Source organism: Pipistrellus hanaki (genome assembly GCF_964339955.1).
Source record: "Pipistrellus hanaki genome assembly, chromosome: 3".
NCBI classification, from domain to species: Eukaryota; Metazoa; Chordata; class Mammalia; order Chiroptera; family Vespertilionidae; genus Pipistrellus; species Pipistrellus hanaki.
In genome coordinates, this window is record NC_140505.1 from 92,706,507 (window position 1) to 92,723,881 (window position 17,375).

General features: G+C 43.3%; 2 protein-coding genes across 18 annotated transcripts in view; one reads left to right on the forward strand and one right to left on the reverse strand.

Moving 5' to 3' along the window:
* The window catches only part of BID (BH3 interacting domain death agonist), a 76,889-nt gene that overhangs the window by 34,890 nt on the left and 24,624 nt on the right, over positions 1-17,375 (forward strand). For 5 of the 13 annotated variants that reach the window (XM_084878626.1, XM_084878628.1, XM_084878620.1 and 2 more), the window contains 2 exons: positions 12,164-12,261; positions 12,350-12,488. In XM_084878626.1, coding sequence (XP_084734752.1) covers positions 12,212-12,261; positions 12,350-12,488 — 189 coding nt within the window. In that variant the 5' untranslated portion in view covers positions 12,164-12,211. Of the gene's footprint in view, positions 1-5,591; positions 5,679-6,681; positions 6,794-12,163; positions 12,262-12,349; positions 12,489-17,375 lie in introns of those variants that run through there. The other 8 variants (XM_084878630.1, XM_084878621.1, XM_084878622.1 and 5 more) reach the window with 5 other exon arrangements.
* Positions 1-17,375, reverse strand: part of BCL2L13 (BCL2 like 13) — a 226,624-nt gene that overhangs the window by 25,713 nt on the left and 183,536 nt on the right. The window lies entirely within an intron of this gene.

The following is a 17,375-nucleotide window of genomic DNA, read 5'->3' on the forward strand; positions in this document are numbered from 1 at the left end:
CTCCCTTTGAGAGCTTGGCCTGGTTAAATAGAGGGCAAGGTCCAGCCCAGTCAGTATATCTTCTGGATGGTGGAGGCCAGAGAAAGAACATTTTTCCTGGTCATAAAGACCAAACTCTTCTGACATATAACAAGATAAGAAGAGAGATATCAAACAGAGACAAACAAAATTAAGAAAAACCTATGGGTACTCCTATCACATAACCAAGAGTGGCTTAGCCCTAGAAACTAGTTTCACAAATATTTTCTTCTGCTAATCTAAATTTAAAAAGAAAAAGAAGAGTTTTATCACTGTATTTACACTAAACTCTGCAGGTAGAGATCTGGGAGTCTGCCTTGGGAAGAATTCTTACTCCTGCTGGCTCATGCTCAAGGTCCCAAGATCTTTGTGTTGCAGCAGCCTCTGGGTGAGCGGTGTCCAGCCTCTGAGGTATTCTGCTCACCGCACCAGCTCTAGGGGAGGATGAAACTCCTTCCAGGCTCTTTTGTCTGGTCTAATAATTAAATCTACATGAGACAGATTAATAAGAGAAGATAACCAAATTTAATTGTATATGTACATATGGGAACCCCACATACATGACAGGTTTAGAGACATAAAGGGGGAAATGAGGTATAACATGGCATTCTGAGCCAAGGATGAAGTAAGGTGCTTTGGGGGCTTCAGAGGAGAGAAAGATCATTCACAGCATAAGAAGAACAGATATTCACTAATTACATGTTTGCCTGCTATACAGATGGTTCACAATAAGTTATCTCTGGTGATAACTATTATTATTGGCAAGGCCCCAAATTTAAGGGAGCAGTAAAAGTTTCTCAGGAGTTTCACTCTAAATTGTCTGTAGCTCATGCTCAAGTGTGGGGATCCTGTTCTGAACCCTCACTGTCTTTTTTTAACCAAATATACTATAATTGAACAAATTGATAGTTAAACCAGGGTATTAGAATGTTATATTTCTGAATGATACTTATGTAATCAGCTATGACAAGACACTATTTTAAATCCTCACGGAAGGACATGCTTATTGATTTTAGATAAAGGGGAAGAGAGAAACATTGATCCATTGCTTTCCTACACCCACCCCAACTGGGGATCGAACCCACAACCTTTTGGTGTAGGGGATAATGCTCTAACCAACCGAGCCACCCGACCACGGTTATGGCAAGACACTTTTCATGGAACTAAGGTTGACTTTATGGAGCCTACAAAGCCCTCCCAGGAAAACTGGTCTGGCCCTGGTTACAAAGGTGGTAAGGAAGGTCACTTCCTGGCAGGCCATAGAATTTAAGATATGTGGGGGACTGGAATTGATGAAGGCATTCTGTGGGTCTGGAGACAAAATGTGTTCTTGGCTTCACTCAGAAAAGAATTCAAATGTGAGCCAGCATAAATTTAAAATTAGCAATTTATTAGTGAAGCAGTGAGACAGAGAGTGGGCTACTCCACAGACAGCAGCCCTTCCTGGTGGGATTTACTTCTTTCATTGAGGCCATTTAATCCAGCGGTAGGTCATTCAGTAAAGGGGGGTGGATATTCAGGATTTTTCCAGGAAAGAGGTGGAGACTTCAAAGAAGAACCCTGTTGACCATTTTGTGTCCTTACATGGGCTTTCCATTTCTGATTTGGGAGGTGCAGGATGTGTCATTTAGAATGCTAATGTATTGCAATGAGTGTATAATGAGGCTACGGGTCACTTAAAATTAGTGTCATACTGGATTGATCTGGTGTTCTGCTGGTTCTAAGCTATAAATACGTTGTGAGCTGGTCTATCTCCTTGACAGTCTCTGTAGCCCTTATCCATTATAGCCATTTAACCACATACCTTATCTCAGAATAAGAGGTGTGTGACTGAATAAACAAACGAACGATGGCAGAACTATATATGAAAACAGAACTTTCAAAAAATATATTTTATTGATTTTTTTACAGAGAGGAAGAGAGAGGGTAGAGAGTTAGAAACATCGATGAGAGAGAATCTTCGACCAGCTGCCTCTTGCACACCCCCTACTGGGGATGTGCCCACAACCAAGGTACATGCCCTTGACTGGAATCGAACCCGGGACCCTTCAGTCCACAGGCCGACCCTCTATCCTCTGAGCCCAACTGGTTTCGGCTGAAAACAGAAGTTTAACCCATAACTTTCAGCAACCTACCCAGAAAACCAACTCCCATATTTATGATAATCAGCCCAGGAAATCAGCCTTCGATTTGTCAGACTTACAGGAAATCAGATCTTTGTCTTTCATAACAGTCCTAGAAGCTAAAAATAATTTCTGTAATAATCAGCTCCAAATGCCCAGGATTTGGTTAATAACTAACAGCTTCTTTATTTTTTTTGTCCCTGCCAAAGAAATCCTGACCAGTCACATAAGATACCCTGTTCATAGTTCACTATCCCCAGCTACCCCAGGCCATTAGCCTCCTATAGAGGCATTCCCGAAGCCTTCTTTACTCAATATAAATCTTCCTCCCTCCTCAGCCTGCATTCGAGTCTCTTCCAAAGGCAAGTGTCTGAAAAAATGACTCTTGTTCCCATTTTGTTGAGCTTCCTTTATTTCCACAGAGGAATTCACTCACATTTATAGGAAATGCAAGTGGAACCTGATGGAATTGCTTAGATTGGGTTTCTTACCTTCAGAATAACAAGTAATAGAGATGCTTAAAGTCCAATCTGAGATCCCTTATGAAAATTTATGGCAGAAGTTGATTTTGTGCCCCTAGTAGTTCAAAATTGCATGACTCAAAACATAAAGAGGCTTAGGTGGTAATTAACACTCTTGCTGCATAGAAGTCAGTTCCCAGGCTATGAGAGCAGTCCATTTTTCTTGTGTCAAAGAATAACCTTTGAGATCATTATAGTAGTCAGTCAAGAAAAATTTGGAACATTTTAGATGTGCCCAATCCCCCAAATAAAAAAATAACTTGATGTTCTTGTTAGAGCATCCTATTAGGTTTTCTTTGCTTTTTGTTGTCTTTGAGTTTTTTATGTCTCTAAGTTGCAGAGAACTGATAAATTGACCAGTTTTGCATCTATTCGTAAATTCATTTTAGCTTTCGCTAAATTCATTTTAGCTTCCTTTTAATGGTTTTAATATCTTATTGTTTCCCCCAATAAATGGTGAATTGAATAAAATCTTTAATATGTGTTCATTTAATTAGGGGGAGAAAAAGGGAATCCACCTTCTCCAAACTCATTATTTTACTGAGGAATACACTGTGGACTAAGTCTAAATGAATCAGGAGGCTTCACTAGAATTAAATGACAAAGTTTTATTCAAGGACCTTAACATTTGCAACTGAGGGAGTATTGCCAGGTGTTACAAAGAAAAGGAAAATGTTGAGGATAGTAAAAAGTACATTCTAGGGAAGAATCTTAGCTTCTGGATTGGTCCAAGATGGTAATCTTCCAGATGTTCAGTGGTCTGGACATATGAGTATTCCTTCCTTAGTTTTTCAGAGTGTTATCTATAGGATTGATACATCGCCATGCATCAATAACTGAGAAGTTCAAAAGGTTAAGTCCTCAGGCCATTGAAGTAAATAAAATCTATTCCTGGCCCCAATCACTGAGCTGCCACTAAGGACTCAGTAGCCTCCCCCATGAACTCCTTCACTTTCTGGCACTTCCTCCTCCCCCTCTCCCGCTTCTCCTTGCAGACCTTTCCACGGAGGAATCCTATGTCTGCCACCCAGAGCCTCCACTCCTTTGACCTTTGTTGCTGATGCAAGTGTGGGAATGGAATAAACTTACTTCCCTTTCCCCTCAAGGTTTTTCTGGCTGGTCTAATTATAAAATAGACATGAGACAGATTAGCAAGAGAAAATACCCAAATTTAATACATACATATGTATGGGAATCCCATATACAGGAGAGACTCCATGTGCAGAAGAGATTCAGAGATAGAAAGGGGGACTGAGGTATATAAGACAGTCTGAGCTAGGGATGAGGGGCTTCAGAGGGTCATTACAGGATGATAAGAAGAGCAGATGTTTAATAAATAAAAGTTTGCCATATAGGTGGGTCCAAAAGGTTATCTCTCATAATTGCCTATTGAGGGCAAGGATCTTAATTCTAGTTCTTCAAGGTAGTTAAAGGATGAAGGGGGAGAAGTTTCTTTTGAGTCTGAAGTTAAAATCACCATAAACTCAAAACAATTTGCATACCACAAAAGCACATCTTAGAATGACTCATTCTGAACTTCTGGACATGTGGGGGTGATGCTCTGCTTCCTCCTGGCATTGAAGATTATGTCCATACTAGAGGCCCGGTGCAGGAAATTCGTGCACGGGGGAGGGGGGTGTCCCTCAGCCCAGCCTGCACCCTTTTCAATATGGGACCCCTCGAGGGATGCCTGTTTAGGCCCAATCCCAGTGGGGAGTCGAACATCCCTCTCACAATCCAGGACTGCTGGCTCCCAGCTGCTTGCCTGTCTGCCTTCCTGATTGCCCCTAACTGCTTCTGCCTGCCAACCTGATCACTCCCTAACCACTCCCCTGCCAGCCTGATCGACGCCTAACTGCTCCCCTGCTGGCCCCATTACCCCTAACTGTCCTCCCCTGCTCACCCCCAACTGTCCTCCCCTGCTGGCATGATTGCCCCTAACCGTTCTCCCCTGCAGGCCTGGACCTCCACATACCCCCCCCCCCCCCCCAGCTGACCTCCCTTGTTGGCCAACTTGTGGCAGCCATCTTGTGTCTACATGGTGGTCACCATATTTGACCACATGGGGCTGCCATCTTGTGTGTTGGAGAGATGGTCAATTTGCATATTACCTCTTTATATAGGATAAAAATTCAACAGAGAAATGGCATGAACTTCAAGGGATCACTGGTGATTATGATAAAAAGAAACTAGTGAAGCCCTGCCAGAGTGGCTCAATGGGTTAGAGCTTCCGTGCATTGGAAGGTCAGAGGTTTGATTCCCAGTCAGGGCATGTACCTGGTTGATGTTCAATCCCCTGTTGGGTTGGGGTGTGTGTGGAAGGCAACCAGTAGATGTTACTCTCTCCTCCTCCCTCCCTCCCTCCTTTCCTCCCTTTTTTTCTCTCTTCCCCTCTCTGAAGTCAAGGGGTGGGGATGGGGCACGGAGAAACTAGTGAAGGCTTTTTTAAAGAAATTTGTCTGCAGTGGTATTATAATTGAACATCCAGAATAAGAAGTAATTCAGCTACAGGGTGACTAAGCAAGAACATATGCCAGTTCCTCATGGAGACTGGACTGGCTAAGGAAGACCAGCTAAAGTAAAGTTCATGGGTTTTAATTGCTTTTGGCTCACTGAAACTTAAGTGAGAATTTTCTTGCTTATGAGTCTCACACAAACTTAAGTGAGAATTTTCTTTTTGTCACTTGCCACAAGTTTAAAAACCTTATAGCTTGCAGAATGTAACCATTTGGGTCTGCTTTTAATTGGGACTAGTGTAACTCCTCCATGCAATAAACTGAAAAGAGCCATGCTGTCTAGTCTTGAAGTCCCTCCTTTAAACAGAGGTCAAGCAGTATGTACCTAGCAGTGTCCATCCTGAAACAGATCAATAACATGATGTTTCAGCCAAGGCCACAGACCCCAAATCACAGCTATTATTGTCCAACAGCTCCTTGGCTCTCCCTCTACAGTTTTCTACCCTAAGAGAAGGTCACCACTTGAACAGTCTTTTGTGAAGCTGAGAGGAGAGGACCAGGTAAGGCAGCAACAGCATTTGTTCCACTAGAGGGAGCGGGGGGGTGGTCAAAGAAAGACCCATTGGTGTCTCCTGACCAGGTGCGTGGAGCTGAGGGCAGCTACCTTTCCTCTAGTGAGGTAATAGGACATCTGGCTTGCCATCAAGTCTTTTTGACCAAACATGTTCTAGCTAATTAATATCCAAACACCAGAATGTGAGACCAAACCTCTATCAGACAAGCTTTTGACAAGGGAACAAATTTTAAACGGAGGTGTCAGTCATGCAGCTACTATAGAGCTTGCAACTTACTAATAACAGCTGCACAATGCCATTGAATAACAAGCTGGTTTGGGGGTTATTTTTCCCTTCAGTTTTAATGTTATCTAATGTATTTAAATAAAACTTGTTTTCAGCCCTGCCAGTGTGGCTCAGTTGGTTGAGCATCAACTGGTGCATCAAAGGTTGTTGGTTTGATTCCCAGTCAGGACACATGCCCAGATTTTGGGTTTGATCTCTGGGGTGCATGCAGGAGGCAACTGATCAATTTTTCTCTCTCACATCAGTGTTTCACTTTCTCACCCTCTCTCTTCCTCTCTCTCACTAAAAACAACAACAATGAAAATGTCTTTAAGAAAAAAAAAACTTGTTTTCAGCCCTGGCTTTTTTGACTCAGTGGATAGAGTTTCAGTCCAAGGACGTGCAGGAGGCAAATAATCTAGGATTGATGTTTCTCTGTGTCTCTCCACTTTCCTTCTGCTCTCTCTAAAAATGAATGGAAAAATATCATCGGGTGAGGATTAAAAGAAAGAAAGGGAAGGGGAGGGGAAGGAAGGGGAGGAACAAAAAAACCTGTTCTTAGAAACGAAACAAAAAACCTATTCCTCATGTTTCAGCCCATGGTGAAATTTAAGTAATTTTGTTAACTTAGTTGTGGTGGCTCCCTTTTGTTCCTTTACTCTTTCCTCAACACCAAGGCCCAGAAAAGTGGACTAGCTCTTTGTCCTGCTTCTCTCTTTTTCAGGTGGCACTTTCTCTTCTGGATCCCCAGTCTGGGTTGGTTTCTACATACTACTCTATATCTGTGTCTTCATTTTTATCCTATGTACAGGGTGGAGCAAAAGCAAGTTTACATTGTGAGTACAAGAAATAGTTTATTCTTGTGTCATTTTATTAATCATTTGTACGCCATAAGTGTCTATAGATGCAAGTGGCAAATCTTTTCTAATTCAACTCAAAATATCGTGGCAGTTAACTGGTTAAATTGTATTATTTTTCCATACAAACAACTGTAAACCTATTTTTGCCTCAACCTGTATATAAAAATACCTGTTTATGTATACAGGGATTTAGATTCACTTGTTGATAGTTACATATTTGTTGTTCATAATTTTTATCTTTATCTTCTTCCTCTTCCTAAATAACCCCCTTCAGCAATTCATATAATTCTGGTTTGGCGGTGATGAACTCCTTTAGCTTTTTTTTATTGGTGAAGCTCTTTATCTGTCCTTCGATTCTGAGTGATAGCTTTGCTGGGTAGAGTATTTTTGGCTGTAGGTTCTTGCTTTTCATCACCTTGAATATTTCTTGCCATTTCCGTCTGGCCTGCATGGTTTCTGTTGAGAAATCAGCTGACAATCGTATGGGTGCTCCTTTATAGGTAACTACCTTCTTTGCTCTTGCTGCTTTTAATATTCTCTCTTTGTCTTTTGCTCTTGGAATTTTAATTATAATGTGTCTTGGTGTGGTCCTCTTTGGATTCCTTTTGTTTGGAGTTCTACACGCTTCCTGGACTTGTAAGTCTAGTTCTTTCCCCAAGTGGGGGAAGTTTTCTGTCACTATTTCTTCCAGTATTCTTTCAGTATCTTGCTCTCTCTCTTCTTCTTGAATCCCCATAATTCTGATGTTGGTTCGCTTGAAATTGTCCCAGAGGTTTCTTACACTATCTTCAACTTTCTGGATTCTCTTATCTTCTCGCATCTGCAGAGGAGTGTCCTCTGGCTCTTTGTGTTCTAAATCTTTGTCTTGATTCTTGCAATCTTCCAGTCTGTTTTTAGGACTTTGTATAATATTTTTTATTTCAGACAATGTTTTCTTCATTTCTAGTTGATCCCTTATTATTTCTAGTTGCTCCCTTTTCATATCCTCATAGGTCTCAGTTATTTTATCGGCCTTTTTTAGGATATTGTTGAATAACCTTATAACTGTAGTTTTGAACTCAATGTCCAATCTTTTCCTCCGTCTCCTTCTTTTGTGCCCTTCCTCTTGTCTGCATTTTAGTTGTTTCCCTGATTTGATGGAATAGCTTTGTGTTCTGGCAGAGCCCAGTAGCACAGCCTTCCCAGTTACCTGCGGTGGACAGTCTTGGTGTAGCCCTTTGTGGGCTGTGTGTGCAGTCTTGTTGTTAAGCCTTGTTTATTGTTGGTATCACTGGGAAGCGTTGATCTCCAAGCCAATTGGCTGTGAGGATCAGCAGTGTCTCAGTTAGGAGGGCTTCTGTACTCCGCTTGGATAGGGCGGTGTCTTGGGGTGGCGCAGACAATCTTTGGTTCCCTATCAGTCTCGCCTTAGAAAAGTCCTGTTCGTGGAGAGTTTCGGAAGATTGGTTGCAGGCGCTCACACCTCTTTGGTAAAGGCGCAGACAAGCTTTGGATTCCGGCCAGTCCCTCCTTAGAGAAAGCCAGCCTCTGGGAGAGCTTCTGTGCTCAGCCACAGATGGGGCAGAGTCTCGGGTTGGTGCAGACAAAATTTCCCTTTGGCTCCTCCCCAAGTCCCGCAGTAATGGCTTCGGGCTTCACACGCCTCCGAGAGATCTCTGCCCACTGCCTGACAGTCTGGCCTCTCCCTGTCTGGGGCCGTCTATCAGAGCAATAGGCTGATTCTGTTTTCTTCTTGAACAAGAAAGCCAGCCAAGCATTAGCTGTCCGCCCTCTCCTCGCGCCGGGAGTAAGCCAGTAGCGAGCTCACCCCGGCTCCCTCTCCGTGCGCACTGGGAGTAAGCCAGCGCCCTTCCTCTGTCCGCGCCAGGAGTAAGCCCGAGCCTTTTCGCGCACACAGTTCTCTGTACCTTCACAGTTCCTGAGGTTCAGCGTGCCTTCTCTCTCCTTCCCAGATGGCAGAGCCTCCTCTCAGCTAACCATCCAGCGCTTCAGGGCAATGCCTCCCCTGTTTTCCAGTTCTAAATTCAAATTTGTTGTGGTAGGCTGCATTCGGGTGCCTACCCTATGCCGCCATCTTGGTTTCTCTTACATTTTTTTTTTTTTTTACTGTTTCATTTCATTACTGCTATGCTTGTGCTCCATGTGAGTGACATAGGTGCTTATGTAGGTGGGTTCCTACTTACGGCAAAAATTGCATTATGTTGTGCCCTAGGAATGGATCTCTGGTGTAACCCGAGGACCTACTGTATATAAAAGCTTAAGCAACCATTATGACCAAACAACTGGAACGACAGGTCAACCAGTCACTATGACGCGCACTGACCACCCTCTGGTGGTCAGTGCACTTCCACAGCCAACCTCCTGCTGCCCCCCCAGCCAACTTCCCTTGGTCCCTACCTCCAACAGGCCAACCTCCTGTGATCCCTACCTCCTGCCAAGTGGCCCCCCAATAGGCCCCCATCGGGGATTGGCTGTCCAACCTTCCGGAGTCCCTCACCCAGGCCAGTTGGTCCCCTGATAGGCCTCAATTGCCGGCCAGGCCGAGGGACCCCACCCATATACAAATTTGTGCACTAGGCCTCTAGTATCTTTATAAAGATAATCTCTAAAAATATATATGAATATCTATATATTACATATAGTTTTTCCTGGTATGCAGTAGGTATAACTAGACAACCAAGGGGTCTGGGCTATCTGCCACTACTTGAGCCAATTAAGCAGAGACAGGGTTGAATCATATGTAAGCATTTATTCCAATAATGTCAGCAGAATGGGAGAGCAGCAGGTCAACCACAAAAATCTGCTCTGACCCCTCTTGCCAGATGGCTGGTTATATACACACCAGGGAGAAGATACTTACATGCAGCTGGGACCTAAAAATGTACCATGGAAAGGGGATGATAGAGTCTGCAGTCCGGCCTTCAGGAGTTCAAAGTCTGATAACCAGGTGGCTAATCTTTGATGTTACAAACAGCTTAGCCCATTCCTGGGACCGGAGCATGGTCAGCATTCCTGAGAAAAACTCCCAGAGAGGGTCAGGGTCCAGGTGTAGCAACCAAATCAAAGTGTGCCCTGTCCTTGGTCTGTCTCAAAATGTATTTCTTGCCTTAGTTGGTTTGATCAGAGGATAGAGCATCAGCCTGCGGACTGAGAGGTCCCAGGTTCGATTCCGGTCAAGGGTCTGGGTTGCGGGCTTGATACCAGTAGGGGATGTGCAAGAGGCAGCCAATCAATGATTCTCACTGATCATTGGTGTTACTATCTCTCTTTCCCTCTCCTTTCCTCTCTGAAATCAATAAAGATATACTAGTATTTTAAAAATATATATTTATTTTCTGAGTAACGGGCCCATTGAGGCATCTTATCTTTTTACAGTCTTATTTCATCCTGGTTTCCCAAGGTCTATAAGAAAACGTCTTATCTATAGTTAGTGAGGTGAATAATTATTAGACAACTGTGGCTCTATTCTCATTACATGTCCTTCCCCACTCTCATAGGCACTATGAATTTTGATGGCTACATCAATGATTGGGTTCTTATAACAGTACACACTTTTAAAAAGAGTGTTTGTATTTATAGTTCTTTGTGTTGTTGGTAAATATGCTTCAATGGAGCGGGGACCTGTGGGTCATTTGTATCATTGTTCTTCTAGCCCCAAACACTGTGCCTGCATTAAACAAGCTCAAAATGTGTGCCACATTCAAAGTCAGATAGGTGATTAAGTGGTGGGCCAGGGGTGGATGGGGTATGATGTTGAGTGACCTTGAGGTGTGTGGTGGGCGATAGAGTCTTGCTCTTTCTTTTTACTGAAGACAGTGGTTGTCTGTTCTTTGTTGTTGTTTTTTTTACGGCCTGTGTATTTAGGAGCCGCAAGAATTTGCCAAATTTGACAGGTTTTGCCCTACACAATAATCTTTACACCTGTAGCTCGAAGCTGCAAGTAACTATCTTCTTCTTGGTATGTATATAACCAGCCAACTGGCAAGAGGGGTCAGAGCAGATTTTTGTGAATAACCTGCTGCTCTCCCTAATATTTTGTTTGGACACACACACACACACACACACACACACACACACACACAAATGCATTTTAAAATAGGATTAAAATGAGTGGACCCTGAGGCTGGAGGGTGGAGCCCAGGATGTTCTCAGCACCATGGCAAGTCTCCGTGCTGAGAGCTCCAGAGTCTACTCACTTTGTTCAGTTTGGACATCTCTGTATGGATGCACTCACAGATCTCTTGTTCCTTTTCATGGTTATATATATTCCATTTTTATGGATGTAATCTTTTTAATTCAATCCTCAGTTGACTTTTGTCTGGTCAGTTGTTTATGATGGTTTATTTAGTTGGGATATATGCCATATGGAACTTTAATCTTTTGTGTAATTATCAACTATGCATTCTTTCTCTTTTGTTATAAACATTTTATAGGAACTCTTTCTATATGAACAAATCATCTTATCTGGCCTTCCTCGCTGTCTCTTACTCCCCAAACCTTATCTTCTCATCTACTAAGTCAACATCAGCATTGTACAAGGCCTGCTTCTCAGCATGCTGTGTGGAACAAAATGGTGATAGTGTGGAGCTCTGAGAACTGTTGTACTAGTATGCTGAGGGGATGGGTTGGTGCTTTTGATTTGGGTTGTTTTCCTGAGCAGAATGCAAGGGTGATTTCTTTCCCGGATCCTTTTTTAGTTGGATTCGAAGAATTAAGCCATGGACAAAAGTTGGTAGATGAAATGGGTAGAAATTAGAAGTAAATACAGACTCCTACGAAGGGAGGGGGTTTCAAGGGGGTAACCCACTAAGTTCTTTTTTGCTAAGGTTTGTAAAGGCTGTAGTTCTATGTCTCTTGATGTTGCCTTCCAATTGGTCACTCTTTTTGTAGCGTCAAAGCCCAACCCCCACGTTAGTGCCCCTTCTCCCCCCCCCCCCAATCTTGTAACATTTCTATGTCTCCTGTGAAGGAATGTCTTCCTCTTTCTCTTATACCCTGTGGCTTTCCCTTATCTTCTGTAAATGGATGTCTTCTTCTCCCCTTATGCTGTGGCACTTTTTTTTCTCCCCTCTGTGAATGTGTGCCTTCTGGCAGCTCCAAGCCCTCACCTATGCATTCCTCCCCCATGGTCCTTCTTTATTCCTAAACTCCCTAAACATGCCTATTTTTATCCCTAAAACTCCTTTCACTTTTGTTGTTAAAAGGAAAAGTTATAGTGGCCCTATTAGTGTAATAATAAAATGGATTTCCTAAAAACTTCTAGGTATGCTTTATTAGCTAAACTCACTAATGTAAGTATTTACTTAAACAGTATTCATAATCAGACTGCTCTCCTTGCCTGCTCAGTGAGCTGGATGGAAGAGTGAACCCTGAGGCTGGAGGGTGGAGCCTGGGATGCCCTCAGCACCTTGGCGAGTCTCTACTGAGGAAAGTGGCCATCCAAGGCAAGCTGGTGGAATGGCGAGGGGAGCCCACTTTGGGGCTGGAGTGCCTCAAAGCCAGAGCTCAGGACAGCATTCTTGATTCTTTCAGGAGGATCCCAGAGGGCTATCACTACAGGGACCCAGCACCCACCCTGTGTGTCTGTGTGCCCCCCTCCAGTCTGCTGCCTTGGACACCTGTGAACCAGAATCCAATCAAGCCTCCAGCTGCCTGTGCCATGGATACCAAGGTCAGATGTTTCTGGAGGAGGGATGTGGGAAGCAAGGGCAGCTGAGACCAGCTTATTTATGCTTCAGACCAGTAAGTCACACCTTGTGTGACAGTTCTGTAGAAGGGGCCTCACATTTCCAGCTGACTTGGGTGCAATAAATAGAGGAGAGAAAGCCCCTCTTACCTCTGTCCTTTCCCACTCTCCTCCTTTTCTCTTTTGCTTTCCAGCCCTCCTCCTATACCTTCTGCCTAGCTTCAAGGAAGCTTTCTTTTTTCTTTCTTTTTAAAAATTTTGATTGATTGATTGATTGACTTTAGAGAGAGGGGGAGAGATGAAAGGGGGAAAGAGAGAGAGAAACATAGATTTGTTGTTCCACTTATTTATGCATTCTTGGTTGCTTTTTGTATGTGCCCTGACTGGGGATTAAACCCACAACTATGGTGAATCAGGATGATGCTTAACCAACTGAGATAAGGAGGCTTTCTGATTTGAGACCATTTAAAAGCTATAGAGTGCCTGGCCGATGTGGCTCACTGGTTGAGTGTCGACCTATGAACCAGGTTTATAGGTTCCGTTCCCCATCAGGGCACATACCTGGGTTTTAGGCTCAATCCTCAGTGTGGGGAATGCAGGAGGCAGACAATGATGCTCTCTCATCATTGATGTTTCTATCTCTCTCCTTCCTTCCTTCCTTCCTTTCTGAAATCAATAAACACACACACACACACACACACACACTAGCGGCCAGGTCCACGAAATCCGTGCACAGGGTGGTGTCCCTCAGCCCAACCTACACCCTCTCCAATCTGGGACCCCACCAGAATCGGGCCTAAACCGGTGGTCGGATATACCTCCCACAATCCAGGATTGCTGGCTCCCAACTGCTCACCTGTTTCTGCCTCATTGCCCCTAAGCACTTCTGTATGCCAGCCTGATCACCCCCCTAACCACTCTGCTTCCAGCCTGATCAACACCTCACTGCTCCATGGCTGACCCAATTGCCCTAACTGCCCTCCCCTGTTGGCCTGGTCCCACCCAACTGCCCTCCCCCGCAGACCTGGGTCCCCCCCCAACTGTCCTCCCTTGCAGGCCTGGTGCTCCCAATTGCCCTCCCCTGCTGGTCTGGTCTCCCCTAACTGCCCTCCATGCTGGCCTGATCGCCCACAACTGTCCTCCCCTGCAGGCCTGGGTACCCCCCAACTGCCCTCCCTGGCAGGCCTGGGTCCCCCCATCTGCCCTCCCCTGCAGGCCTGGCCCCTCCTTAACTGTCTTCCCCTGCAGGCCTGGTGCGCCCCAACTGTCCTCCCTTGCTGGCCTGATCTCCCCCAGTTGCCCTCCTCTGTTGGTCTGGTCACCCCAACTGCCCACAACTGCCCTCCCATGCAGGCCATCTTGTGTCCACATGGGGGTGGCCATCTTGTTTCTTGGAGTGATGGTCAATTTGCATATTACTCTTTTATTAGATAAGATATATATATGATATATATATACACTGAATGGCCAGATTATTATGACCACCTGACATTTGTAGGCAAATTAGCTGTACACTGCATCATACAGGCTATGGAAGCCGAAGGCCTGTTTGAACACCTTTGCTGTCTGCAGTTACCAAGATAAAATGTCTCAAATTCACACAGAAACACAAGGATAGGGCAGTCGAGCATTGATAAAAAGTCATGTGGTCCGATGAATCACATTTCCAGTTGCATCATGCAGATGGTGGAGTGAGAATTTTGCAGAAACAGCATGAAAACATGCACCCCACATGCATAAGTACAACCCTTCAAGTTCATGGGGGCAGTGTTATGGTTTGGGGCATGTTTTCCTGATATGATTTGGGCCCTTTAATTCATGTGGAACAATGTCTGAATAGCACAATATACCTAAGTATTGTTGCTGATCAAGTTCATCCTATCTTGTTGATGGCATATCCCAATGGAGATGGCTTCTTCCGACAAGACAATGTGCCATGCCACGGTGCTCATATTGTGCAGGAGTGGTTTCAAGAACATGAGGGAGACTTTACCTTGCTTAGGTGGCCCCCACAATCAACAGATCTCAATCCAATTAAGCATTTGTGGAACAAAATTAAAAGAGCCATCAGGCAGCTGGTTCCACAACCATCAACTCTCACAGAACTGGACAGTGCTATTTATCAGGCATGGTGTCAGATTCCTTGCATCACCTTCAATATCTTGTGGAGTCAATGCCAAGAATCGCCGCAGTACTGAAGGCAAAAGGTAGCCCAATGAAATACTGATGGGGTGGTCATAATAATCTGGCCACTCAGTGTGTGTGTGTGTGTGTGTGTATGGTATAGAGCAGTGGTCGGCAAACTCATTAGTCAACAGTACAATGATTGAAATTTCTTTTGAGAACCAATTTTTTTAAACTTAAACTTTTCTAATGTCACTTCTTCAAAATAGACTTGCCCAGGCTGTGGTATTTTGTGGAAGAGCCACACTCAAGGGGCCAAAGAGCTGCATGTGGCTCGCAAGCCACGGTTTGCCGACCACGGGTATAGAGTTTTGGGGACATGTAATACTTTGAACATTAAATATAAATTAAAAAAAAATAAAAGTATATAAACACAGGCACACACGAAAGAATAAAAGATATAGAGTTCTTGGAAGAGGTCACCCAGAGGTCGTATAGGCTATTCCCCCTGCCTTCAATAGAATGGTACTTAACCTGTGCCTTGTCTATACTGTTGAATGAGCTTAGAAGAGAAAATCATGGTATATCCAATCAATTGTCCTTTATTCATCTACTTACTATAAGTCTTTCTATTTCCTTTCATTGCCAAATTCTATAATGTTTTCAAGGCCACCAGCACCAGGGCTGGCCTGTCTACACACCCTAGCCTTCTGCTTCTCCCAGTGACCCACAGGTTCTGATCCTGAGCCATATAGCAGCACCTGGCACCCAAGGTTTGCCATAGGTACTGTTGAACAGCCTTCTAAAGCATTTAAAAAAAAAAAATTATATATATATATATATATATATATATATATATATATATATATTTTTTTTTTTTTTTTTTTTTTTTTTTTTTTACAGAGAGGAAGGGAGAGAGACAGAAACATCGATGAGAGAGAGACATCCATTAGCTGCCTCCTGCACACCTCACACTGGGGATGTGCCCGCAACCAAGGTACATGCCCTTGACCGGAATTGAACCTGGGACCCTTGAGTTCACAGGCTGATGCTCTATCCACGGAGCCAAACTGGTTTCGGCATGGGAACTGCTTGGCAGCTGGAGGACCAGAGACATCTCAAGCTTAGCAGACATTAGTTAATTGAACAGAAGAGAGCTCCCCGTGCTGAAAAAGGCCTATTCAAAAACCAAAACACTCTTCTGTTCTGGTCCTTTAAACCTACCCATTCTAGCCCCTTACATCTTGAAGTTCTGTCTCCTCTTCTGCACTCTTGAGCTGTCTTTGGGTTAGAACCACACTGCCTCATTATGCTCGACTAGCTTATCAACTTTAGGAGTGCTGTCTCCCACAGCATCCTGTTTCTCCTGCTATAGCTTCAGTTTAGGAAGGTAGATATAATTACTCTCAAATTATTTCTCATGTTATTTTTTTCCCCTTGAAGGTGAGAAAACAGACACAAGTTGCCCAGTGTCCCACAGAATCAAGGTTCACAGTGAAACAGCAATCTCTGCTGACATGTCAGGTTTTGGCCTCTTCACCCACCATCAGAATTTTATTCCTGTTATAGATTTTTCTTACTTTTTTCTTCAATTATTTTGTCTCAGTGTTTTTAAAGTGTGGTAAAATTTAAATATTGTGGTAAAACATACATAGTATAAAATGTATCATTTTTACCATTTTAAAGTGTCTGTTGAGTGGCATTAAGTACATTCACATTGCTGTGCCACCATCACCACCACCATCCACAGAAGTGTTATCTCCAATTGGAAACTCTGTCCCCATTAAACATTCACTTCCCATCACCCCAGTCCCACTCTCCTTTCTGTCTCTCTGAATCAGACGAATTCCAGTACCTCATAGAAGTAGTCACATAATATTTGCCCTTTGGTATCTGGATTATTTCACTTACCACAATGTCTTGGGTTTGGACTTAATTAAATTAAATTAATTTTTTACTACTTGTATGGTACTGTTCAACCATATTGTAGCATTCTTCTTTGTTTTTTTTAGAAAGTAAGATTGATTTCGTCCTTTTTTTCTGTTTATTTGCTGCTCTTTTCACCAGGTTTGGGAACCAGGATTATGCTTGGATAGCTTTCCATCTTTTTCTCTGCACCATAACTGACTTTATAGCATGCCTCCTTTAGATGAATTTTGTAATATTTCTAGCAAGAAATATTACAAAGTTTTGTAATTTTGAGTTTTAACTTCTAAGTTTTGATCATTTCTCCTAAATTTTTATTTTATTTTATGATTTAATTTTTTTTTAATAATAAATCTTATTGTTCAGATTATTACAGGTGTTCCTCTTTCTCCCTTCTTCCCCCATAACTCCCCTCCACCTGATTCCCAACTCCACCCCATGCCCTTATCCCCGGCCCTGACTTTATCCATAGGTGTAAGATATTTGTCCAATCTCTTCCCTCACCCCTCAGACTCCCTTCCCCCTGACAATTGTTAGTCCAATCCCTTTCTATGTCCCTGATTCTATTATGTTCACCAGTCCATTTTGTTCTTCAGATTTTTTATTCACTTGAGTTTTAGATTCACTTGTTGGTAGGTATGTATTTTATGTCTTTTTGTTGTTCGTAATTTTTACCTTTACTTTTCTTCTTCTTCCTCTCCTTAAAGAATACCCTTCAGCATTTCATGTAATCCTGGTTTGGTGTTGATGAACTCCTTTAACTTTTTCTTGTCTGTGAAGCTCTTTGTCTGACCTTCAATTCTGAATGATAGCTTTGCTGGG